Source organism: Trachurus trachurus, assembly GCF_905171665.1.
Source record: "Trachurus trachurus genome assembly, chromosome: 3".
In the NCBI taxonomy this organism is placed as follows: domain Eukaryota; kingdom Metazoa; phylum Chordata; class Actinopteri; order Carangiformes; family Carangidae; genus Trachurus; species Trachurus trachurus.
In genome coordinates, this window is record NC_139893.1 from 29,815,916 (window position 1) to 29,842,176 (window position 26,261).

Below are 26,261 nucleotides of genomic sequence, written 5' to 3' on the forward strand. Positions count from 1 at the left end.
CTCTAATTTGAATCAGTTGTCAGTGATAAGTGAAATAAACTCTACTATTAACTTAAAGAGACCCAGAGGAGTTTGCTTTTGGTTATAAAAAAGTCTCATATTAATGTGGATGAATCTATTGTACGTTACCCACACTTGTTAATGGGCCCATTTTCGATAAATGTATCGTTTTGTCTTTATAGTTATTTTGTTATTATTATTTAGTGGTCGACTCGCCCAGCATTTCCTAGTTTCAGTTTCCCGGACGCTGCCCGGCGGGTCATGGGAATAACGCCGCCGGATCGCTAGTTGGCATCGTTTATGGTCGGAACTACGACGGTATCTGATCGTCTTTGAACCTCCGACTTTCGTTTTTGATTAATGAAGACATTCTTGGCAAATATTTTCGCTTTCGTCCGTCTTGCGCCGGTCCAAGAATTTCACCGTGCGCGTGGAGGCTCATGGGAAATGTAGTGTGAAAACACTTCGCTTTCCAAAACTCCTCGTAGTCTCTTTGATTCAGCCTCAAATCATGTTGTTATATTTCTATTAGACTGACAGTGTGATGCAGGTATGACTTCCACATATACTGTATGTGTATGTATGTTAATCTGGTCATGTCTGTTGCCATGGGTACCTCGGGGCTCTGCTGCTGGAGGCTGGAGAGCTCTCTCTGGTACAGGTCGGCAGCGCTGGGGTAGACCTCGGGCAGCTGAGCGTCCGGGTTCATCAGCTCTTCCACCGTCTTCTCTGGCACGCCTTCTCTGATGGCAGCGTTGATGCGCTCCACTGCCTTCAACACTACACACACACAAACACACACATAGTGGTTAAATTATATGATCAGATGCAGACGGGGGGAAGGAGGACGTATAAATTATATGCATACTCTTCAGGTAGCGTTCTGCAATCTCATTGGCCACGTCCACCCCGCTCTGCAGCTCGTCTTTACTCAGAGCTTCTCCTGGAGACCCCTAATGAGGAGGAGATCAGGGTGAGGTCATAATAAAGAAACATGAGTTTCGCAAATTCATTGACATTTCATTTTTGCTATAGCCCTTACCTCCTCTTTACCCTCCCGGTCGGCCAGCAGCTGTTTGAGGTACCAGCCTTTGTTCTGGGGCTGCAGGTTCTTAGTGCCCATGGCTTTCAAGGCCTCGTACAACTTGTCCTCATTGCCGCTCAGCAAAGCCTGCTCAGCTGCACTCAGGTGGTTGCTCACTGTTGGAGAGAGGGTCAGATTGTTGCACCTGCACCATGCAAACCAACACAAATGGTCCAAAACCAGTGAATGAACGTGTATCTGTTGACTCACCGTTGACCTTGTTGACGTTGCCCTGGATTTCAGCCTGGGTGAGCAGCTCATCATAGATGTCTCTCTCCGCATCGGCGTTCTCCATTTGCTGTTTGAGCAGAGCGACGCATTAGCACTGCTGAACATCGTGTCCCTCCACCATCATAATATACTTCTCTTTCCAGAGGGTGCTTTAGTTCTCTTGCTCTTGATTTTTGGGGTAAATCTGGTCATTTATTTGCTTTGCCCACTGGCAAAACAGCATTTTTATGTTTTAAATTATCAAACATCACACATTCTACATTTATTTCTCAATGCAAGAAATAGCTTGGAGACTTGTCGACAGAGGATGGAGGGATTTTATTCCTCCCTCTGTCACTGGTCGGACCATTTGTTGTGTTAATTCTTGTTTCCCTGCTGGTTTGTGTGGCCTCAGCATTTTAACCCATGTGATGCCAAGTCCCTTCCACTGCTTCAGGCTGCATGTTCAATTACTTTCTAATCAAAAACTGCACAGACTCACTCCCATCAACCCCGTCATTGTTATAATTACATGATCCTTTTATGGTTTCTTGAAGAAGATGTGCCCCAGGCCACTGTTTTTTTCCTGTCCATCTGAAACCTTTACAAAGCGTTGCTCCACACTACGCCATGGTCTGCTGCCACTGTAGTTGAAAACTTCAACCTTTACGTACCCGTTTGCGAGAGTTGGCCACCTTCTCTCCCTTGGCCTGGTACAGAGTGTCATGGTACTGGCTTGCAGAGCTGGCATCCAGGTTGACCAGCATGGCGTTGGGGTTCTGCATGGCAGCCACCGTGCCCTCTGGCACGCCGTGGTCGATGGCTTCGTTGATGGCGATCACAGCAGCGTGTACTGCAGACGGAGGAGAAAACTGGTGAGGAGTTGGTTTTAACTTATTTTATCATATTGCAGTGTAACATTTTGGGAAATAGGCTTTCATCCTGCACTTTAAATATCAAGCTACAGCAGGGAGAACCTGGCTTTGTTTAAAAAGGGATCAAATACCCTCCTACCACCACTTCACTCAACAACACCTCATTACATCTTATTTTGTTTAATCTACATAAACACTGAGGCATAAGAAGGATAAGTAGTGGTTGAGAGGGGGTTTATGTGTCTGACTCTTTCTTGGCTGAGAGCAGTTACCTCTGTGACTCTTTTGTGTATTAAGTGAATGAGGTGTAATGTGTTGTAATTACAGGGCTGAGGTGTTGGGAGGGAGGGGGACATTTTCTCTTTGTCAGAATTTCCCCTTAAATACTTCTAAAGCAAGATCAGACCTCTTCTGTTAGCAGTTACCTAACCGGGGTGGGGGGTTTATGAATCAAAAACTTGATACAGAAGGAAGTGAAGAGAACGTTCACTCTGATCTCTCAATCGATGCAACTTCAAGGTCTGTGCACAAAAAAAGGAAGTGAAACCATCTTGGAAGATGGTTTGGCGTTTTAGCTAGTTTTACCTCTTATCCGTTTGCTTACAATATTTCAATACAGCTGGATTCCCCACAAAGTTGTTCTCATTGCTTTAACTGAACAGGTTAACTGACGGTCACATTTCTATGCTGCTGCTAAAATCCTGGTTTGATAAGATGGTTAAGCATTTCCATAAGGAACATGACAGCAATCCAGGCAGCCTCATGGTTGAAGGCCTAGAAACCACACAAAAGAATATCCGTGGTGGTTTAAACTATTAATACAGAGAGAATCTTTTTTATATAAAATGCAGGCCAAAGTTTTTCCTGGACTGAATGAGGAAACTGACTTCAGTCCTTTTTTTAAATATAATTTTCCCTGTATTGGAGGCCTGATACTTGTGTTCCTTCAGAGAGATTGTGTTGTATGATATTTATTTACCATTATAGCCTTATTTATCTTTCTGATTTGTGCATATTCTTTCACTTATCATATGTATTTATTTTTCTATTTCATTTTTGAGGAGACATCTATGGGTGAGGCTTGGTATTTCTTACCTGTGAGCTCACTGCCTACCTGCTCAGGTGTGTGTGACTGACCTACTTAAGGGGATTCTGTGTGCTGAGGGTTACACCCTGAAGACGGCTGTTTATGCCGCTGCGCATGGGTTGTATCCCAGCTCCACTTTTAACATGCACTAGTCCGTTTTTAAACATTTCATAATGAAACAGCCATTTCAATAAAGGCTTTGTATATTTTTTTGCCAGAGGAGTGCCTCGGATTTTTCTCCTGTTTGGATAACTTTGATGTCATCTGATAAAAATCAGTACACACATGGGTTAAAGACAAAGACTGAGCTGTGATTCCAGCTGTATTTACTTTTAAAAGTGATAATTCAGAGAAAGTTAGGTCATTTGTGTCAGTTGCTGTGCAAACAGTACGGGGAGGGGTTTATGGAAATCTCATCCTTGCAGAGGCAATACCTAAATTAGTTAGATACAGAGACTGGCTAAAGTTTGTCCAGCAAGTTGCTCCATTTGTCAATTTGTGCTTATCCTAGCTGCTAAAACATGTCAGAAGAGTCAGGTAAGGTGCTTAGTTGGAAAAACTTGTGTACGGTAAATCATTTTGAGGAAGGAACAACCAATATGGTGACTCCTGACACTCATGATGTCCCTTCATCAGTCACTCAACTCTATCAGTCAGTCAGTCAAGAACACTTGTGGTTGCAGGGCGGCCGTGCTGTTGCAGCACAGGCAAAAACAGAAGTACACTGACTCATCAGAATTACAACCATGGGAAAAAATAACAGACTACATGAATATCAGTTTAAAATGTGACAGAAAATAACTCTGGAGTGTATGTAATGGTTTCATTATCAAAGGCATGAAACTATTATGATCTGCAGCTATTGAACCCCGCCCCCTTCCCTTTGACATCTGAGCCCATCTCACATGCAGCTTCATCCACTGAGAGCTCATTGGCCAGGATCCCGCCAATCTTGCTGAAGGCGGGCATCTGGATTCCATACTTCTCCAGCTCACTCTTCATGTTGTTGATCTCCTCCTCTGGGAGCAGGAAGACAGAGCAGAAGGAACAGATCCATTAATTGAGATGAAAAAAAAAAGGAAAACAGAGGGGGAGCAGGAGCAGAGCGGGGGTGGGGGTGGGGGTGGGTTAGGGAAGTGAGAGATGGTGGAGACAGACTGTTCCTGGCTCATGTGTGATAATCAGATTTCGGACTCCGGGAGCGGAGCAGGAACTCCACTGGCAGGAAAAGCTCCCACAAATTACTAATTACTTTCACATTTCCAGAAGCTGCTTCCTTGCTCTGTTCTCTCAGCGCTAACAGGTTGCAGACTAATTCAGCACATTTCAAACTTCTTGTTAACTTGGCCGACAGGGTGACATTTGCAACGCTCTGGATTTAAGGTGACATAACTGGGTTAACAGGGACAAAAATGAGAAAAGCAGATGCATGTTTGAGCTCAGCATTCTTACCAGTGAAATCCACTTTTCCATACAGATCCTGGATCTGCGGGGCCAGGCCCAGCTTGAACAGATACAGACTGTGAAACAGAACCAAGATACATTAAATACAGGCACATGACAGAAGGAACACCAAATGCACACAAAAAGCCAATGAATGTTACAGTTTCAGTACAACCAAATTACAAGGGGACAGGATAAACTGAGGGGGTCGACGGGTCAGACCAAACAAATATCAGAAGGCAACCATGTGATTTTAAGGCAAGGAAACAGATGTTTCTGCGCCACACTGCTGCTGCCTCAGTCACTTTGTTGTTGAGGCAGATGGAGGAGAAGTCAAACATGCAGTGGAGGCAATTTCTACAATGCAGAAAACTTTGTGAGAGAAGTCTAATGTGATTTAATCTTTTATGTGAGGAACAAAAAGAAGAGGAAGAGGAGGGGGAGGATTACTGCGCCAGTCTGACGGCCGATAGAAAGAAAAGCAAACACAACCTTGTGTCTTGACCTGAAACACATGAATTATGTGAAAAATGTTTTGCTTTGACGAACTGTCGTATTAAATAATCTGTGCCGGTGCAGTTGCACAGTCGTCCAAGATAAACTACCACCAGTCGTATGAAGCCATTTCTTTCAGAGATGAGCAGCCCTGTTGCAGCTGGGTGTTGCTGGACCCAGTACACGAACACAAACACCAACACTGTGCCTCCGCTCTGCTTCCTGACTCCTGTATCCATACCTCGTACCTCTGAATGCCTCTCTGCTGAAAAACTGCACCGCTCACCTCATAAAAATGTCACCGACGTGAAACATGCTCAGCCCCACGAAATGTGCACGGACCACAGAGCAACCACAGGGCCACCCAGAGGCCCCGGGGGCCTGGCTGGTCGTATAATCACACACACACACAAACAGAGTGACTACCTGAGTGCGTGTATACAGTAGATGCAGCGTGGCATGTTCTTTCTGTCATATATGTCTGTGGTTTCAGGGTAGAAGATCTGCAGGGACAGAGAGAGAGAGAGAGTCAGTGAGATCAGCATGTTCAGCAGCTGCACAGCATGTTGCTGCATGTGTGCAGGAGTGATTGAGGGTGTTAAGTCAAAAGGGGGATTACACAATGTGAATGTGCATACACAGGCTCTAGCATTGTCTCGGTGGCACAGACTGAAGTGAAACATCGGAGAGGCAGCTCCTGATGTTTTCTGTCCAAGCTGCCAGTTGGTGAAATTTTGGGATCATATCTTTTTTTTTTTTTTTTTTTTTCCTCCTGCCAACTCAGAGTGACATATACTCAGAGTTTCCCAGAAAGGAGCCAGTGGAAAATTCTCATAGCAGCACTTTGACTATAATAGACCACTGTTTACTTCTTTTTAAAAGGACTATTATAGCATATTAACTACAAAACATGCACTTAACAAACCTAATAACCTCTTTACAAAACATTGAACAGTCTAACTTCAGCTCATTTTACCACCGTGTTTAAGTTATTTTCACTGACTGGAAACCTTGTTTGTGTTGTAATATCCATCACTATGAAAGGAAAACTATTAAAAACTCTCTTTTTCAGTGACATGACATTCAAATACATTAAATCATAGTGTTATTGTTTAACAATGTCCACGTGTGTGTCGTGTTTGTGCATTTGCAGGTTCAGCGTGACAGGGGAAGAGTCTCCTGATTAGAGCAACATTAGCATGTGACAGTAATTTATGAGAACTCAAGTCTCTTTGGTTTTGATGCTGTGCTGTGTGCTTTGAATAATGTTGAGGATTAATGTCACATCAACTGTGGGCAATTTTCAGTTAATGGCCAAAATTAGGCACAAAAAAAAGGAGAAAGAAAGAATTCTGGACCAAAATACAACAGCAGAGCCAGCCATTCAATCTGGAGCGTCGCTGACTCACCGACTGAGTCATGGGTAAGTCTTTGAATTATGTGTTTGGTGATTCTGTCAGATGATGTTGCAATTTTTAAAATCAGGACCTGAGCATCAGACATCTTCCAGTTTTTTTTTTACCTAGTTTGGGGAAGAATCAATACCTGATATTACCAAAAAAAAGTTTACTTCTGGTCTGAGCCTTATCGTCACTGGAGGTTTATTCATGTGTGAGTGACAGTGTTTGTGGGTGTGTGTCAGACACAGACGTAATGTGAGCGACACTCACCTTTGGCAGTCCCTTCTCTGCCATGGCATTGAGCCACTGGATGACATTGTCTGTGTGTCTGAAATGGAGACCTGTCGCCTGGAAGAGAGAAACTAAACATCAGCACACAACAAACACGTTGTTCACCCTCGCCTCTATCAGACTCCAGGTCAGTCTCAGTTTCTCTCACAGCAGAAACCGTAAAAACCAGCCCCCATTCAGCCAAAAGCTTGGGCTGCTTTATAACACAAAGCAGGGAAATACACAGTGACTAAGACAAACTGGACTTTACAGAACAGCGCAGCACTAAAGATTGTGTGTTTGTGACCAAACAATAGAGGAGTCTGGTTCCAGAGCTCAATCCAAAAAACTTTTGAGGACAATAATATTTTATGTGCACATTTTAGAGCATTTGATTGACACTTCCTGCTTTTGTAAAAGCTGTAAAAATAATGTCTTTGTTAACAAACTCAGACAAGAATATGGCTGAAAGAGGAATGTTCCAATTTAAGGGGAGCCGTTCCCGTTCCCATCTCTTCAAACCCTCTTGCTTTATCGCTTTTGCTATTTTCTATATTACTCCAAATCAAAATGAGGGATTCTTGTATTTGTCGTTAAAGTTGCACATTTTCCTTTTCTCCTCTGGTTTATTTTAAGTGCTGCTTCATAAGAAGACATATTTGTGGTTTTAAGAACCAAAAACCATCCCTGTTTGGTTTTACATTACTTTCTCTGCTTCTCTGAAGCTTTAGAAACAAGAGGTCGGCGTCAGCCAATCAGAAGAGAGCAAGCTCTGAGCCTCTCTTCTGATTGGCTGACTGAGTGATACAGTAAAACTAGAGCAGGTTTCAGGTCAAACTGAGTGTTCATCACAAAGTCACAGAGGTCCTGACAGATGGTTTTAAGGCTCAGTGTCTGAATACAAGCTGTGTGTATTTCTCTGTGTAAAGGCTTTGATACTTTCACAGTATTAATATACACTAGAACCTACACCTGCTTTATAATAACAAAGTTTGAATTGGGATTTTATCTTGTTTGTCATCTCAGAAAACCTGTTATTGCAGCTTTTCACAGATATAACTGGTTTGACTGGCCAGCACTTGAGTCCAGAATAAAATATCCCAAAATGCACTGGTTTGGAAACTCATGGTTCCCAATACACCAATGGCCATGATTTGAAAACTATATGATTTTTTGTATTCAATCTGAGTCATGGACTTTGTTTTCAAAGCTTAAGACCTGAGGAAGTAGCACTTTCACTTGTGAAGTGGTTTGTGAACCAAACCTGTGACCGCCACTCTCAAATAAGGATGAAAATATTCTGTCTTCCTTTGATGAATGGTAACACAAGACATGTTTTCACCTTGTAGCGTGTCTGCTCGCGGTCGTAGATCTTCTTGAGGGAGACGGTGTTCGGGGCGAAGAAGTTGCCCAGTTTGGCCAGATAGACGCCGTTCCTCAGCCCCTCCTCCAGCTCGGTGGTGGGAGGCAGCTCCTCGTCCAGACAGGCCTCCATCCATCTGCAGGAGGAGCACAGCACGCAGGCGTTACATAAGACAGTAAACACAAAAGGACTGGAGATATATGCATCCATGTTTAAATACACAGCTCAGTGTCCCCACAGGCATAATTACTGTTGTTGATTTATTTTTTTATTTTTTTATAAACCCACAAGACAATCGAGACAGCACTTGAAAAGGATTTTATTTCAGCTCTGGCTCCTGGAAATAGAAAGCAACGTTCAATAAGATATCCACTTATAGTTGACAGCTACTTATGAAAAGCTGAAAGCACTTTATATGAGCATTTAAGGCGATAAAATGAAGACAAATGTACTGTTTAATCGGATATGCTGTTGAAGCAGTGAGGCCTCGGCTGCATGAAACTGAAACTGAGAGTCTTGTTTTAACTGCTCTAATTTCAGTGACATGGGGAGGAGAGGGTTACAGTACTGTAGGATGTTATGGTTGAGTAAATATGTCATTTTATGTTTGTTAAAATAGATTCTTCTCTGGGCTAACATCAATATTGCCACTGACTACTAACTGGAGCATGCACCACTTTAGATTCACCAGATCAGGGGTGTCTACTGTCCCACATTCAAACAAGTGTGAAAGTTCATTTGGGTGATAATGACTTTGGTAACACCCGACCCCACTCACAACTGAGACCGAAACAAGTCTGACCAGGCAGAGCTGAGTCGGAGACGTTCACAAACATGGCCACTGTTCAGAAGAGAAACCCTTTTTTTTTAGTTTTAAGTCAAACCATGGTGTCTTCCTGGGTGGCCGTCCTCACACCGCATTTACTTTACTCTTTGATCCACTAAAGCTCTGAAAGCAGCAACAACAGCTTCTGACTAATTATTCATTATTATAATATCAAAACATAACAAGGGTCCAACAGATGCATTTTACCAACAGCCTGAGGACATTCTGTGTCATCCACAACTTGTTTCTCCTCTTCTATCACTTCAGAGTAGAGTCACGGTATCTACACCTACGTAAGCCTGGTTTGATCCAGATTATGCAGCTGACACAGTCAAACAGAATCATACAAACTGCAGATTATCACACAAGGACACAATCACCAGAATTACCGAATCCTTACAGAGTCCTTCACACTGAGTATCGGCTCCTCTGCTCAGGAAGACGCCTCAGAGACCCAGGGTGCAGGCTCAGCCCCTCCTAAATCAAATCCTTGAACAGAAAGCCATCTAAACCTGATCCCAGATCCCAGTGGCAGTCTGGGCATGTGTGTGTGCGTGTGCGTGTGTGTATATATATACTGTGGGTATGCACTGTGCTATTTTCATTAAATATCAGTCATTGCATGTGTCCAAGAAAGAAAGAAAGTTTTTTCTACATCTAAAAATAAGAAGTAACCAGAGAGATGATGACTTCAATTATGGATGTGAAACTTTTAAAAATATAAAGTGATGCTAAAAATGGAGGAGAACAAGCGAAGAACCAATGACACCACCACAGCTGCAGTAAACAACCCAACAACCTGAGCAGGTGTAGACCTCGCTGTGAAAGGATGAGGCTGCTGTATACAGAGCACACTGAGCTACGTCAGGTGCTGTACACTACCCTGAGTACATAACCTGTGTTTATTCAAATAACACCACGGCATCGCCTCAAACCTAATCCTGCAGCTTCAAGGCAGCAGCCACCTGACCCCGGCCTGTGGTGACCTCCCCTGCTGAGCCAGAGAGTTCCCAGCATTCCTCACGTGTGACATTTCATTTCTTTTTTTCGATCATACTGCGGAGTCGCATTCCTGCTGCGTGTCCGTGTCGGCCCTGGGACACGCAGGAGACACGCTGAGCTCTCACACCGGGGGCCCCGGGGCCCGGCGGCCCGGTGGCCCCGGTGGACCGGATTCCACCACCTCCGTTCATCCTCTGCTCAGCAACTATGAACAAAACCAGAGCAGGTCAAAAACCTGAGCTCCTCTCAGAGGAGACGTCGCTGTAGCTTTCTGCTGTCAGCGAGCCTCCTGTAATCCAACCTGACTCACCTACTTCCACATCACTGGCTGATTTTCTACACAGCCACAGACTGAGGAGCTCGACATTTACAGAGGCTGTTCATCTTAATATCAAAGTGCAGTTATTTCTCAATACATAAAACAACACATTTAAAATTGGTTTTCCTTCTTATTCATTTGGTTAATGTGTTTGTTTCCCCTTTTAATATGTTATTCAGGTCATCAGTCCTGACTGATACTGAAATGTCATGTTAAATTTAATCTGTGTTTATTGTTTTGTCTTCTGGTTATTTATGTCGTGTTTTTGTTCGATAAAAAAACAAAAACAGATATGGATGTCTGGCTCATAGGTCACTGCAGAGGAAGAGTTTAAGTACACAAGAGCTTTTTCCTTTTTGGATTTTATATGTGAGTAAAGACCAGACATGACTTTAACTCTAAAGTGAATCTGAAGCTCTAATCTACTGTAATGTGCTGTAAACTCAGTAACACATCTTCTTCTATCAAAGATTAATGGCTACATTCCATAAAACCGCCCCCCCCTCTCCCAGGGTCTGCCCTCCTTTATAATCAGATATCACCTCTGATTATGAAAGCCTTGAGTTTATCATTGGCAGTGAGGAATTTCACAGTGTGAGGTCAGACGCTGAGGTCGAACGTGGCCTTTAGAAAAAGTCAAACAGTCTCCCTTTTCATCTGCTTAAAAAAACACTCCCATTCTTCCGTAACTAAGGTCTTTGTCGAGCAACGAGGTTAACTACATCCTGAGAAAGATTAAAAGATTCCTTTCCTCCTACAGACGACCCCCCTTATACACACACACACACACACACACATCCTCAAATACAAACTGTTCTTAAAGCCAACTTCTTGTCCTGAACCAGAGCCTCATTTTCATGGATTTTCATAACTTTTTAATTCTTGTTAAGGCATTTGGTTCTCATACAAATACAGGAAAATACACCGACACCCACTCTCTGCAGCTGAAACAACTTCCCTCCCAGGAAGTTGCGACATGGGGTCTCGGGACAGGCCTGCTATTGAGGCCAAGGTGAGCGACCCGTGGAGCAGGGCCGGGGCCTGGCAGCCGGGAACAAGCTCCTGCTTTCACTCGACAGCGCGGCAGTGAAAGGCTCCATAAAGGCTGCTGGCTAATGGCTCCTTTATCAGGGCTACACACCCTTTTTTTTCCAGGCGAACACAAACACAAACACAGACACACCCTCAGCCTCAGCTCAACCACCGAGGACAGCAGCTATGAATGGATTTCAGAACTTTAATGAGTGGATTCCGACAATGCCAGACAAGCGGCTAGAAATACACATCAAGTTATGATTATGACACCATGAGGCATGTGTGTGTGCAATGGAAAATAGCCACAATTATGAACACATGCGCTGGCATCTCGGGAATTAAGTCAGGTGAGAAAAGTGAAGGTGCAAAAGCATCATTGGGGACATTATACATGAAGATCTCAGGGATTGAGCAATACCCTGAATGTAATGTCTTGATAGATCCATCAATTGTCTACACAGCTAATCTACACAGGGCTGTCCCATCTGACGTATGACAGCGGTGGAGTACACCATGGATGGACAGGTCGCCAATCTATCACAGAGCTGACATACAGAGACATCTACTGTGCAATGCATGTCTCTGAACCTGGAGAGAACAAACAGAGGCACAGGGAGATGTTTCAAAAAGGTCACCGGGGATCGAATCGAGAACCTTTATCTTGATACTGTCCAGCAAAAACATTGTAATACACAGTATTAATGTAGAAACATAGTAGTTATACAGTTGGATATACTCTGATGAAGGTTGCATAGCCGAAACGCGTCAGCGTGTTTTTGCATGATGTGAGCCAGAATAAATTATGTGAAAAGTGAGTATTTTGTCTTCAAATTTACTAATTAACATGTGCTACCATTGAGTTTTACAGTTGTATTTTATGTTTAAGTTGTTGTTGTTAGTACCCAATAAGGACAGTATTGTATTTTCTGATGTTTTTTTTCTGAATATGTATATTGTCTATGTTTCAGGTGTGATGATATTATGCTGCCATTGAAAATAACAAAGTTTATTTCTCACATCCCAAAGCAGTGACATGATGAGGGTTGAGTTCAGAAAGTCGGAGTCAGTGCACAACTGAAAAACCACAAAACTATTAACTAACCAACTAGGACAGAGAGACGTTCATAGTCAATGGCTAAATATTTAGCATGATGACCGAGAGACGACACGATGCTGGTGAACACTGTCCCATTTACAGTGACGTTTGCCAACTTTTCCCATGACATCATGCATTATGAACGCATGAATAAATAGTTCACCCACTTTTCCAGCTGACACGACAACACTGGCTGAACCTACAGCCACGGAAATAAATAGCATAACTGGACTCCAGCTCGCATACACATAGTGGTGGTAGGCTACACTGCAAACATTTACACAGCAGAATGGAATTTCAAGCAGGAGACACACCTGACTCAAAGTAAACACAAAAACAACAAATTGTTACTAAAGTGGCTGAAAATCAACACGACGGGCAGGAAACGTGTAGAAAATGCATCAAAGAGAATCAACAAAGCTCCAGTTAATCCTCCATTAATCTGGTGTAACTCTGGAGCTGAAGGAGGTTTTAACCTTTGAAAATGCTGTTTAAGTTTAAACAATGGGATCTTCCATCTAACGCATTGAGCTGATATAATAATAATATTTTGATTCTTGAACTGCTCATACATCAGTAAAAAGCTGGACTTATTAAAAAGAGCCTTGAGCGCTACACAAACACATCTCCCACGGTGTGGACGGACGCACAAGGAAACACCAGGAATCCTTGTCTCATCCCGGCTCCGATGCAGGAAGCTGAAGTCAGAGGTCATTCTCATAGGAAGAGTCTCGCTGTCTCCTCAGGAAGACACACCGGCTCCTACATCCTCCGTCCTCCTGCCATATGCAAAACTTTGTCCGCCGCGGCTTCCCCGCCATTGAGGTGGCTCTACGGATGTCAGGAGGGCGGGGGCCGTTGATAATGTTTAATCCATTGCAGAAACTTTGGATTTCAGTTACACACTTCCTCTTTCCCAAGTATTACTTAGCACCGCAGTCTCTCTGCTTCCTCCATGGTTAATATTTAATAAGAGCCAGATAATGTAAGGCTCATTACTGTGGTGTTGAGAGGTCCTGTTCTCCTCTCCCTCCCTCGCTGGGAGCGGCCTAATAGCTTTCACTGACTCATTGTTTAGAAGAGTTAAGTCCGGCCTGTGACTGTACCGTGCTGTGTCTATTGCACTGAACTGATCAACCAGCAGCTGAACCTATACTACGGCTACATAGGCTGCAAATCATCATTCTCCAGCACTTCAGATCCCATGTACTTCCATCCACACTGTACAGTCACTGAGATGACACGGACACCAGCCGGAACGCGCTTACCGGAAAGCAACGCTTTGAATATGGAAATGGTACAGTCAGCGTTTTAGTCACATCAAGAGAATAACTGGCATCAGCTTATAGCCAGAACTACACGCCTTTTTTCTCCGTTAGTCAGTCAGTCAGTCAGTCAGTCAGTCAGTGGGCATCAACACAGAGTCTTGATTTTATTCTGGTGTTTCAACATGACTGACAGTGGTGGCGAAATTTTTACATAATCCTGCTGAAAATCTAAATGCTGTATACCACCCTGTTGAAAGAAAAAAGCCTAGATGTTGCATGTTAGCGTGTTGTTGTTAAGCAAGCTCAACACTTCCCACTAACCAGCAATGGGAACCAATTATATTGTTAACTGCGATGAAGCTCATTTGCATAAAAAAACAGTTGAAGTTGAACTACCAGGTGAAGAACGTCGCGCTCCAAACATTAAGCCAAGGCAGGAGAAGCAACGCCACACCCACCGCTTGAGGCAGGTTTATGTTAAACACACACAAACACAACATAATGATGCCAACTTCAGACAACAGGCAGCCTGACGTGTGACGGAGCGGGAGAGGGTGGCGCTCGTACACAAAGCACCAGCGCCCTGTCATGTGCTGCTGTGTGTGTGGTTTTCTAAATGCAGTTGTGCGTTGTCCACGTGTGTCTAAAGAGGAAAAGAGAGCTGTGCGCTGTGTTGACAGAAGAGCTGGAGTGGCACGGTGTGTGTGTGTGTGTGTGCGGTGAGAGAGTGTGGCGGCTGCTTCGTGCCACCAGCCCACAACGCTGCAGCTCAGTCCCTCCGACCACCACTGACTGCAGGGCACATGCAAAACACCTGATATTAACGCATCTATTATTCTATTGTTTAGTCTTCCTTTGTTGCTTACTGTCAGATGTGCAGGTCTCCATGGAAACTATTTTCCTTATATATTATATCTCTACGCCCCTGTGCTGCTGTGTCAAGTTAAATTTCTGCTATATAGGAACATCAGTCAGACTTTTATATACCTGGAGTAAATTGTCACAGTTTAAGCCTGCACATATTTTTACTGTGCATTACCTTTTACAATCAACCTTATTATGATAATATTACTAAAGTTATTGTTTATATTGACTGTTGCATTTTTCTTTTCTTGGTGTTTTTGAAGCGAAAGATTATTGTTTTAATTAGGCCTGCACAATTTTTTTTTTTTTTTTTTTTTAAATAGACATTTTAATTATTAGTTTGAGTTGTATTTGATTTGAACAAAAACATGTTTATGAAATTGATGACAATGTGATTCAGTCAGGTCTCAAACCAAACAAAAACTTTCTCCTGCATCTGGAGAACATGATTAGTAGGTCAGGTCATCTCTGTGGCAACACAACACTTACAGTGCTGACAGTGCATAACAACGTTTGGAAACATTTTACTTTCATAAAAAAAAAAAAAAAAATAGCAGCATCTGTGCTTTGGATATTGCACTTTGAATTAATTGTGCAGCCTTTCATGTATGATTTTTTTTTTTTTTTTTTTTTTTTACTTTATTAAGCATGAAAAAAGGACTTATTGAGATTAAAATCTACTTAAAAGACTGGCCAATGCATAGAAATGGACATTGACATTATCTTATTTTCTCTTATCCGACATCCCAAAAATCAACGCTCTCAATCCAAAGTGTTGGGTGAGCGCGTCGGTGTCTGATGAGGACAAAGCTGAGAGGCTGAAGCGGAGGAAAACGAGGAAAAGAAGTGACAGGAGCGAAACACAAAGAAGATGAGTGAGAGCCAAGTTGCCCATTACATGCTTTGCTGCAGCACTGGAATCTGTGCACCAGCTGACCTCGTCCTCCTCTCGCCACTCGCACTCACACGGCTGACGGCAGCTGGACCGACACCGTACCCATCACGTCTCTGTGGGAAACGCTGCCCACCGCGTTGTCAGTGGGAGGGGGGGGGGGGGGGACAAATCAACCATGTTTCACTTTTCAACAGGGCCGAGGGGAGGGTACAGGTCATGTTGAGACTGTGCACATTTGATAGTGTTACGAAGAAGAACCAAAGACTATTTAGATGATGACTCGGCAACAATTTAGACAGTTCATAGCAGTGGAGGTTGGATTCCCGGCCTGGGAGTGGCTGAATGACCCACATTTCATGTATTTAAGCTTTTATGTAAAAAAAAATCTTTCTTTTTTTTTATATTATTACTAGTTTAGGCATCTAAAGATTCTTAAATCCTCTTAAATGAGGACAGGAAGGAAGGAGAATAATTCGAGAATAATTACTCTTTGGTTGAACTGAAACACCTTCAATTCATGAGCTTTTAATATTATTTTTTTATGATTTAACATTTAATATCTTCGGATTTTGGGCTGTTGTTAGGTCAGATTTTTTTGTCTATTGTGACAGAATAAACCTGCTTTCATTACTATGAAAAGTGTAATATTTTCACCCCTGCTCTAGTTTCCATCGGGTATAGCTGTAGATACTTGTGAAAGCCTGCTCTTTGATAAAATTTAGCGTAGCGTTAGTTCTGGCAGGCCATGACGTCAAGCTCTTAATCAGCAAAGCGTAACTGTCTTCACCTGTGCAGCTCAGCTGATGGCTCAGCTGACTCCCCGTGGCTGCTTCCTATTGGGGAACTGCATTCAGAGCGCGCTATTTAAACTGCTCTAGTCCGACGTCACCTCCCTTGCTGCTGCTGCTGCTGCTGCCGGCCTTTTTGCAACCCACCTCCACCCCAGCTCCTCCTGTCATTGTATGTTGTGGTTGCTCTGCTCTGTCTGGGTTTTCTTTGCTGCTGCGCTCCCTGCTTATGCCGTTCATGATGGCTCGTGAAGGGCAGGAAGGTGCTCTTCCTGCCTCAGGCTTTCCACGCAAGCGCGTGGAAGAGCAGGGGGTCCCAGAACAGTACCATACCGCCAAATTAAACTGTGCAAGTAAATAAATATTATTTTGACATAGTGGTCCTGACAGAAAAACTATTAATGGCGGTGACCTTTGACCCACTGCGGTGCTGGAGGCCTCCGTCTGAGGACAATTAACCCGTCAGGTCACAGCGTCGCAGCCATTACTGTCCCTGCTGTTCAGCTCAGGTCACAAGTGCAAATACCAGCTGAGCGCCGACACACAAAGCTGTAATAACAGACAGCAGCAGGGGCGGCCGGAGAGTCCGAGAGGCAGGTAGGCCTGAGGATCAGGTGGGGAGGGGGCGGAGTGGGGGTGGGGGCAGGTCAGCCAGACGAAACTGCTGCCTCAGCTCAGCTCTTGTGTACGAGTCATTGCAGATTTCCCTGGACTGTGACGGTGATTCCAAACTGGAAGAGTAACTTGCAGGCTCAGGTTTCACAGGTGAGAGGCGGAGGAGGAGGAGGAGGAGGAGGAGGAGGAGGAGGGGGAGGGGTGGGACCGGCTCCTGCAGGGCCTTTATTTATGGAGCGCTGATCCCTCTCCCTTTCATCCCCCTTTTTTATTCCCTCTCATTCTCAGCCGTTGACTGTCAGACTGTGTGACTCACGCCTGTTCCTCTCGGAGGCCGCGGTGCCTCCCAGACAACCGGCGCTCAGCAGGTAACATTTACACAGCAACCCCCCCGGCAGCACGGCAACATTTTTTTCGATCTGGCCGGGCCGACCAACGAGATTCTGCTTTTTTCTTCTGACTTCGAAGTGTTTGTGGCTGATTTCAGATGCTTCGCTTCCCTCTTTAACTTCTCCTATTCTCCAACCTCTCTGAATGAGCCCTAATTGCTGCACACACTTGAAGTTCCCTGTGTGGTTTAATAAAGTTCATCTCATTTCTCAGAGGCCGACTGATCCTCTGTGGGCGGTGCCACCTGCTCTAACGGCTCAGTTTGCTTTAGCTCATTTAAAAAGTAAACGCAAGGCAACAAAACTTTTTTTTTTTTTACAGCTATTGTAATTCATTGTTCTGTTTATGAAAAGTCTCAGAGCTGAGTTGTCAGATGTTTTGGGATGCTCACATCTAGAACCAGAACAGAGGCTGGAACCAGGGAATTCAATCAATTACCTAAAACTGTTTCATCTCTAAATCGAATCCACTCGAATAAGAAAACCCAATTACTATGGCAGGTTTCCTGATGTGGGTGGAGGCAAACAGAAAGCTGTTTACGGGTCAGATCAGGCACCTGAGGACAGATGGTATCGCTGCGCCAAGCGTTGAACACATCACTCTTGTGCCATTGTTCTCCCCCGTGGCAACACAATGTCGAGGACCCGGGATTACGTAACACTCGTTGCAGCAGCAGCGGCGGCGGCAGCAGAAACACACAAGAGTGTGTGGAAACTGTTTAAAAACAGGAAATTACAGGCAAAAGGCCAATGCTCAGGGGGAACTGGGCTGGTCCCGCAGTGGAGGGTTGAGAGAGAGGAGATGGAGTCTGTGCTGCTCGGATCAAACTGCCAGGTTTGACAGCAACATAATGTAAAGTGACAGCCAGGTGACAGTTTACTCAAGTCGGCCTCAGCTGACAGACAGGAAGTAAGCAAAGGAAGAGGAATCTGACAACACGATAACGCTCCACCTTGTGTGTGATGATGGATTGCAGATAAAACAGAGATTATCTCTCTGTTTACTCCAGTGGATTATCCCACTCTGCCACAGTCAGGTCTCTTTTTAACACCTACAGCTGCTTTTCAGAGAAGATGTAAATACGAAGACGTTGCACCGCCCAGCAGCAGCAGCAGCAGCACGAGGCCTCTCCCATGTTTGAAAAAAAAAACCAAACCAAGAGCTGTGACGTCTGAGGAGAGGCGGTGAAACTGTGGTTTTCATTTCACAGTGAAGAGAGAAAACTGAACCCTGATATTCAAGTGTCATGCTTTTTATTAAAGGAGGAAAGTAGTCGACTCTTCCTCTGCAAATCTGCAAATGTGCATCATCACATCACATGACAAAGCAGGATATTACAAAGTAAAAGCCAACAAAACTCCTGTTGGCACGTGTGCCATGAAAATTTTCCCAGTGACACAGGTTCAAATTCAACATACGTACGTCATTTTGCTGTGTGTCATTCTCCCTCTCTCTCTCTCATTCTTTCTCTCTCTCTCTCTCTCTCTCGCCCTACTTTCCTGTCTCTGAAACTATCATATTAGAAGCAAAAAACAAATGAATACTGTGATAAATCTGAGTTTATGCAACTGAAAAACAAAAGACTTAACAAAAAAATTGGAACTCTTGGATGTTGATGACATTATGGATTCATACTATAAATCAGCAGGTAGATGAGATGTAAAGGAGCTGCTCACATGTGCCGAGTAGTCATTTCTGGTAATTTTGAAATGTATTACTGGAAAATATGTGCTAATATTACTCACTGTGGTTTTAATTGTGACTGTATTATGTTGCAAAGATGCTCAGTTAAGCACAGAGATCTGCATTGTTGTCTGAGGGTGTGGCCTCCACTACACCACAGGTCAGCACTGGAGAGAGGGGGAGTCAGTTCGAGGGCTAATTTCTGCATCGATGCTCTACCTCTAAATGTCATTCGCACTCGGGGATGGAGGTCGGACTGTGAGATCATTTTTGTTTCCAGACTCTGACTCCACTTGCGTCACAACATCTACTTTTGCCACACAGCTGCAATTACAGTACAGCATCTGAACTGGCTGAAATGGCTCCAGCCGAGGAGTTGATCCAGGTTTATTACAGTAATAACAGCAGGTCGGTGTTTAGCTGTGACGGCAGCAGCGTTTAGTGAAGTTAAGAGAAGCTGTTTCTGTTTAAGGACATGACAAACAAGAACACAAGAACGTTAAAACAGGCTGCTGGAGCGTCGTACAACTCACTGGGTTCAGCAGGCAGGTGCCCCATATCCAGAGGCTAGCCTCCCCGCTGTGCCCCTTGCTGCGTGTTGATCCCCCTCTCTCTGCCTCCCCATTTCCTGTCTATCTCTACTGTCCTCTTAATTAAAGTTCATAGAAAATTATTAGATTCTAATAAAGGCACAAAAAGCCCAAAAATATACTTAATCTCAGGCTGCCACAGGTAGTGAGAAGGTAAAGTTTAAAGTCAAAAAATTACAAGAGAAATAAAAATTTGTGGGGTTTATTTGGTTTGTTGTTTTTAAATCAAGGAACAATTCTCAGGTAAAGGTATGAGGAATAAACACTTTCCACCCTGAGATAAAAATCTACAGTAACTTGTTACCTCACACTCACCTGTCAATGATGTAACCTCATAACCACGCACTTACGTAGCTATTCCAGCCATTTGATCCAACAACAACAACAACACTGATCTCCTCTCAGGGTAAATTCCCAACATTCCTCAGTGTCACTTACTTTGACACAAAAAGGTTCGAGGCTCGTTGGAAAGTGATTCAGCCATTTGTCGACTTTCACTCCAACCAAGTGTGTATCTGTCAGAGGCAGCAGATCTTGGCTGTCGCAACAAACAAACACACAAACGCAGACTGTGTTACTATGACATAGGCAGAACAGATCGATCATCTGTTACATTGGACGAGAGGGAAAAAACAACAACTCATCTTCTCAGAGTCAATAAAACACCAGGCTGCTGTCAGTCAGCCAGTCAGAGGCTCTGAGCAGGAAACTGGCCAATCACAGGTAAACTCTGCTGCCACCATGGCAACACGTACTCTGTTTACCTGAGCTGTACTGTTCTGATAACAGTGTGTTAACTGTAGCTCAAATAAGGGCAGAGTCGGGGTCAGTTGAATCACAAGATGATGTTTGTTATATCACATACTGTATACGAACCCTCAGAAAGTGTCATGTGGTTTTATACACAAATTAGTTACGATGACATTGTAATTTTAAAGATGCTTGACACAGAGTCTTTGTGCTTTAAAGCTCCAGATGTTTCTATTAAAGCTCAATACAGTATAAAGGTAAATATTTCTATTAAGGCTCCATACAGTATGTTTCTATTAAATCTCCATACAGTATATAGTTAGATGTCCATCTATAGTGTATGTTATAAAACATCTCCAGAAATGCACCCAGTTTGAATTAATAAACTGAGCCTAAAAACCAGCTGTCAGCACTTCTGTGACTTTGTGATGTCACAGCAGAGCATTCACCAGGCCCCGCCCACCTGGACCCACCATCCAACACTTGAAGCATTTAGTTTCTCCGATACTGTCAACTCAGTAGCAAGAGAGCCTCTGGGTCTTAAATCCAGGATTAGGGTTGAAATCAAACCCTAAGCCTGTGAAATATGGGACCTTTAAAACAAAGCACAACTTTCAAATAGTGGAAGAGGTCGACTCGGCCTGACATTTCAAACCAAATCTCTGGTGTCAGAGTCAGAATCTCTGAACCATTTTACAGCACATAAAAAAAAACACTGTGTTTGCTTTTCAGGTGCAGCTTTAATCTGGCTTCATGCACAGGTGTAGAAATATCAACGCTCTGATAAAGTGGCACACAGCTGGCCACAGACACCACAGACACAACATGACAGAATGAGGGGGTTTGAGGTCGGACAACAGCCGTCACTGTGACAGGAGGGTTTCTGGGTACTGATCAAGGTCTGTTGGATCTCACTCTACTTTAATTTTGAGTAAAAACATCACAGGTTCAACAGACACTGCACGAGAGAAATACCCTGTGTGGGAAATAATGGAAAGTTCATCATCAGGGGGTAAATAAAAGGTAATGACTATGTTTGGTAACAAAAAGTCTCATTCTCAATAAGCTGAGACATAATAGACACAGTAAATGCCTCAGAGCAATTATATGGGCTCTACATCACACAAGGGGAGTGGTTGTCATGGAAAATAAGCTGCAGGAGGACCAATAGGTTTATATATTTCATATTTTCCAAGAGCAGACGTCACAAAGGCCTTCACAATTTTAAGGCTTCAGTGGCACAGGAGGAAACACTGAGTCTGACTCTGTCTGATAAAGCCATTAAAAAAACAAATAAGTGGCAGTTTCTGCCCTAAAGCTGAGAAACAGTCCCGGCCTGCTGTATTCAAATAATTAAAAGTTGATCTGTGCTGAATCCACACGTTGTTCCCAGAGGGAGGCACAAGATATATTCATTTCCAAAAGGACTTCATTTTGCTCATTTTTAATCAACTTTCATGAAATGTCGAGGTTGCAGTAAAACCCTGTCATTTGAATCATTTAGACAAAACACTAATTAGACACTGTTCCAACTCCTAAAGATCAACGCCTAATACAAACAGGCCTGAGTGTGAAAAGCGAGGACTGGGTGTGTTTTTTGGAGTTTAACTCTCTGTTAACAGTAGCCCTGGAAACTGAAAGTGAACGCAGATGAAGCTACACTTTCTTCTTCTGGCCAAACTGTAAAAGTGAATGGGGACACGTGAAAATAAAGTGTGTAGTTATTCAATACCTTTTCTAGTTGTTTTTAGTTACTCTATTGACATTGGCCAAGAGTTTACTGCAGTGCTGCACTGAGGCCATTTTGAAAAATAAAAGTTTTTTATTGTAAGCTAAATGTTAAGCCTCCAATACACATTTGTCACAAGTGTTTGAATCATATTTGAGGGATGATTGAAAAAAAAAGTGTTCATGTAAACATGTGGATTACTGGCAGATTACGTAATTGGTTATCAGACTTTCTGCAGCTCCGCAAATCCCAGCTACAGAGCAGTTTAGATAGATTAGAAAACAATCAGCAGAACAATATCAACCCATGAACAAACTGTAGGCTACAATTAAAATCCCTATCTCATCTTCTCCTCTTCCACTTTCACTCTGCTGAATCTGCCTCCCCTGTGGAATCAAAAGCTCTCACCTCCACCCAAACACTGTGTCACTCGCTGAGAGGAGGAACATCTGCTGAGTGAGTGATTTACAACCCGCCTCCCTTCACACACAGCGGCAGGAAGCCAGAGGACGAGATGACGAGAGGCGTACGACGTGAGACAGACGCAGCCTTGACATCCTGACTTCAAACGTCACTTGCTCTGCTACCTGAGGCAGTTTGTTTGCGCTCTGACGTGGACGACGGTTCAGTAGTCAGACGTATCGTGCAGAAAACATGTCCGACTGCATTCCCAGATAGACACAAGGAGAGAGTGAAAGCTACAGGGGAGAAAGCTTTAGATACACAGATGGGGAAAGTTTGTTTCTTTCATCACTGAATGTGAATTTGCTTTTTGGAATAATGGTTGCACAAAAAAAGCATTTTAAAGTTTCTTGATGGGTGTATTTTTTAATTTTTTTTATAGATTTAACCAGTTAAAAAGAAACAGTCAGTCGATGGATGAGAGGCAGCCACCATTCTGCGTCTGAACGTGTGTATTCCTGAAGAGCCGGAAGAGACGGACGGGTCATCGAGCATTCAAATCCATCTCAGACAGAGCATGGAAATAAGAGAGCGATAACACGCAGTCGTTTGCATCTCAGAGCCGAACCAGCTGGAGCCGAGAGGCCGTCGCCACCGCCGAGCACCAACCTCCGCGGTGATCCGCGCTGGAGCAGCATTCCTGCAGCCGTCCCCACAAGGCGCTCAGGTACGCTCACACCCTGCTGTGCACCTGCCACAAACATTCCCATCATACCTCTCTGCATCGACATCGACACACACTCCCAGCATTCCCTGTTAACCCACATGGATCTCAGCAAACTGCCTGGAAATGGCCTTTTATATCATTAATGGTGATTTATAGGTGAATTATCAACATCTTAAATCCTAAGCTTCTTCTTTAAAGGGATAGTTCAACATTTTGGCAAATTGGCCCATTGCCATAATCCCTATAGTTTTAGCAGTAGGTTCGTTACCTGGTGCAAGCTATTTTTAGAACGGCGGAGCAGAGTCGTGGGCTGCTCAGAGCTACGCTACGGAGGCTAATGGGATTTCTTGGTTTCCCTCATCAAACTTATCAAATACACAATCCAACAACTCCAAAACGCTCTCGTGGACAAGTTGTGACCTGCACATTCACCACGCTATGAGATAATAACAGAACGTTACAGGACAGAGGTAGATTTTAGAGGTAAATTCATGCAAAACCACTGATGCACGTTCCTATCGAGGGCAGTTTTTCGGCAAGCAGCCTCTGCATTTGCCTTGAATACAACTGTTGTTGAACTATCCATTTAAATCTCAATCCCCTTTGCTAATTAATGATCTGGTATAGAGGTTCACCACTCCTGCAGATGTGAGCTTCTCAGCCACTGTGCAAAGTCTGCAAACGTTTGAAATCGTTGATACTTCATGATATGACTCTTCATCAAGAGCTCAGCTGAACTGAAACAAACAGCAGCATGACTTCAAGAATCGACCTCCACTCAGGAAACCAGCGTCAAGCTCGGAGCCCTGAGCTGCAAAGTGAACAAAGGTCAGACACTGTGATCAGATCATTCTGTCAACAATTATTACCAAGGTCAGGATCTAAGTGTCACTCTGCATTTATGAGCAAACATGAAGGAGAAGTCATCGTCATCGTCATCATATCTCACGATAACTGAACAAACAGAGGAAGTCCATGTGTTAGGAACAAAAGCTCCGGATCAGAGGTTTGTGGTGAGAGTACAACCACCGTTTCGAAGGTGAAGACACAAGGCCCACACTCAAAAGTCAAAGTGTTTGCCAACAACAATTTGGGTTTTTTTCTGCTCAAGAAGAAAAACAGCTGAGTTTTTCTCATGAAACTATCTCACCCGAGGTAGAAAGTTGGTCAACACACACAGGTGCCAAGTTATGTAACGAACCTGGTAGGAGGATAATTAAAAAGCAGTTTAAGGTGGCTCACCTGGTACAGCTGGTACCTGGTTAGAACTGCAGGGCCCTTCACTGCTTCACTGTTTGATCTATACCTGGCAAAAACACCCAGAAACTGACCTAATAAAATGTTTAATAATGTTACTACTAGTGTTTCTGTGTTTGGGGACAACGTGACAAGTAGAAACTATCACTAATAAGAAATGGGAGGAGGCAGCGTAGATGGAGGTGCAGGTGTCAGGAACAGACAACTCAAGACTCCAGGAGTTTCTCTGAACATCACAGATGGACGACGATAACGGGGCAGGAAAGAGACACGAGGCAGGTGCGCACACACACACACACACACACGTAAAGCAACAGCCACAACAGCCACTGAGCTTTTTTATCGGAGCGTGAACCCTGTGCAGCAGCAGCGCGGACTCCAGCACTCACACCGGAACCTGTTGCTATGACTACTGCGCGTTTCTGTGGCAACGGAGGGGAGATACTAAAATCAACAGGGACTGACTCACTTCCTGTCTCGCACAATCCTTCCTCTTTTGAACCAGCAACCCCGCGGCAGGGTCGACTCCTGAGGCGCCAAAAGCAAACACACACACACACACAACTGTTAACAAGCTCCACACACACATACATAAAGACAGCTGTTTGTGTATATGTGTGTGTGTGTGTGTGTGTGTGTGTGTGTGTGTGTGTGTGTGTGTGTGTGTGTGTGTGTGTGTGTGTGTGTGTGTGTGTGTGTGTGTGTGTGTGTGTGTGTGTGTGCGAGTTGTGTGGACACCAAGTAAAAGACCTAATTTACTTCCTAATAAAACCTAAGTAATAAAAAAGTTGTTGTGCTGTTCTAAAATAATCTTGTGAACTTCTGTGTTTCCTCTGTGACGAGCATCAGCTACAACCCGCTGCACATTTCATCTGTTGACATGGTAACAGTACAAATGTCTTCATACATTGCATCCACGAGCTGATGTAATAATGTGGACGTTTACACCCCCCATTGTCTGGGCCAGGCGTCATCTTACAAAACCTTTGATTTTATTTTCAAAAGTTGGTGCAACTGACACATTATTGTCAGTACTGTATAGTACTGTATATATCCTTAAAGTTTGGATTACATAAATGATACTTATGTAAAGTCTGAACAGACTGAATCACTGAATGTTTACATTATTCAATCTAAAACATAAGGTAAATTTCAGTCTGGACCAAATGCCAAGCCACTAGCGCTTTCTTTTTCTCAACCTTTCCATCTGTTACCTCAGTGTACAGTATTCATTAGCTCTGTAGCCACACTGCTTGTGCTGGTGGGGTGTCAGACAGGTGGGTGGAGACAGTCGCCGTTGACAGTGGGTGATAACTAATTATTTCTTGTGAAACAATGAGGCCAGAAATAGCTGCAGCTTTTTTTGCCTGTTGTAACTAAACAAGTGCAACATTTAGAGGAAACAGCGACTTTTATAATGACATTGAATGAAAAATGCGGATGAGTCCTCCCGTCATTGTATAAAACGGGCAAAGTCTTGGCTGAAATCAGGATCAAAGAAAAGCTGACGTCCACTTCCTGCTCCTGATGCTTTGGTTTCAGTAGGTAACAAGTGACATTCAACACAGACAGATCCAAGATACAAAAAGGAAGTAAAACTTGAAAAGCACCATGAGAGAGTGGAGGCAAAACACGTCTGAACAGACTCATTTCAGGATCTCCATGTGAATATTGGGAGATTTCACTGCAGGACGGGCTGAGCTGAGCTGATTTTTAGATGAATCACCAACAGAAAGTCAATCTGCAACTGTTTTTTTTTAAACTATTATGTGAAAATTTAAATTATCCTCCAAGGAAA

General features: G+C 43.6%; 1 protein-coding gene across 1 annotated transcript in view; it reads right to left on the bottom strand.

Moving 5' to 3' along the window:
- Nucleotides 1–26,261, bottom strand: part of iqgap1 (IQ motif containing GTPase activating protein 1) — a 46,186-nt gene that overhangs the window by 18,049 nt on the left and 1,876 nt on the right. The window contains exons 3-12 of the mRNA XM_083997690.1: nucleotides 8,207–8,363; nucleotides 6,865–6,942; nucleotides 5,621–5,697; nucleotides 4,709–4,776; nucleotides 4,162–4,275; nucleotides 1,969–2,147; nucleotides 1,295–1,382; nucleotides 1,043–1,200; nucleotides 869–953; nucleotides 617–780 (exon numbers count right to left, since the gene is read on the bottom strand). Of these exons, the coding sequence (XP_083853816.1) occupies nucleotides 617–780; nucleotides 869–953; nucleotides 1,043–1,200; nucleotides 1,295–1,382; nucleotides 1,969–2,147; nucleotides 4,162–4,275; nucleotides 4,709–4,776; nucleotides 5,621–5,697; nucleotides 6,865–6,942; nucleotides 8,207–8,363 (1,168 nt within the window). The remainder of the gene's footprint in view (nucleotides 1–616; nucleotides 781–868; nucleotides 954–1,042; nucleotides 1,201–1,294; nucleotides 1,383–1,968; nucleotides 2,148–4,161; nucleotides 4,276–4,708; nucleotides 4,777–5,620; nucleotides 5,698–6,864; nucleotides 6,943–8,206; nucleotides 8,364–26,261) is intronic.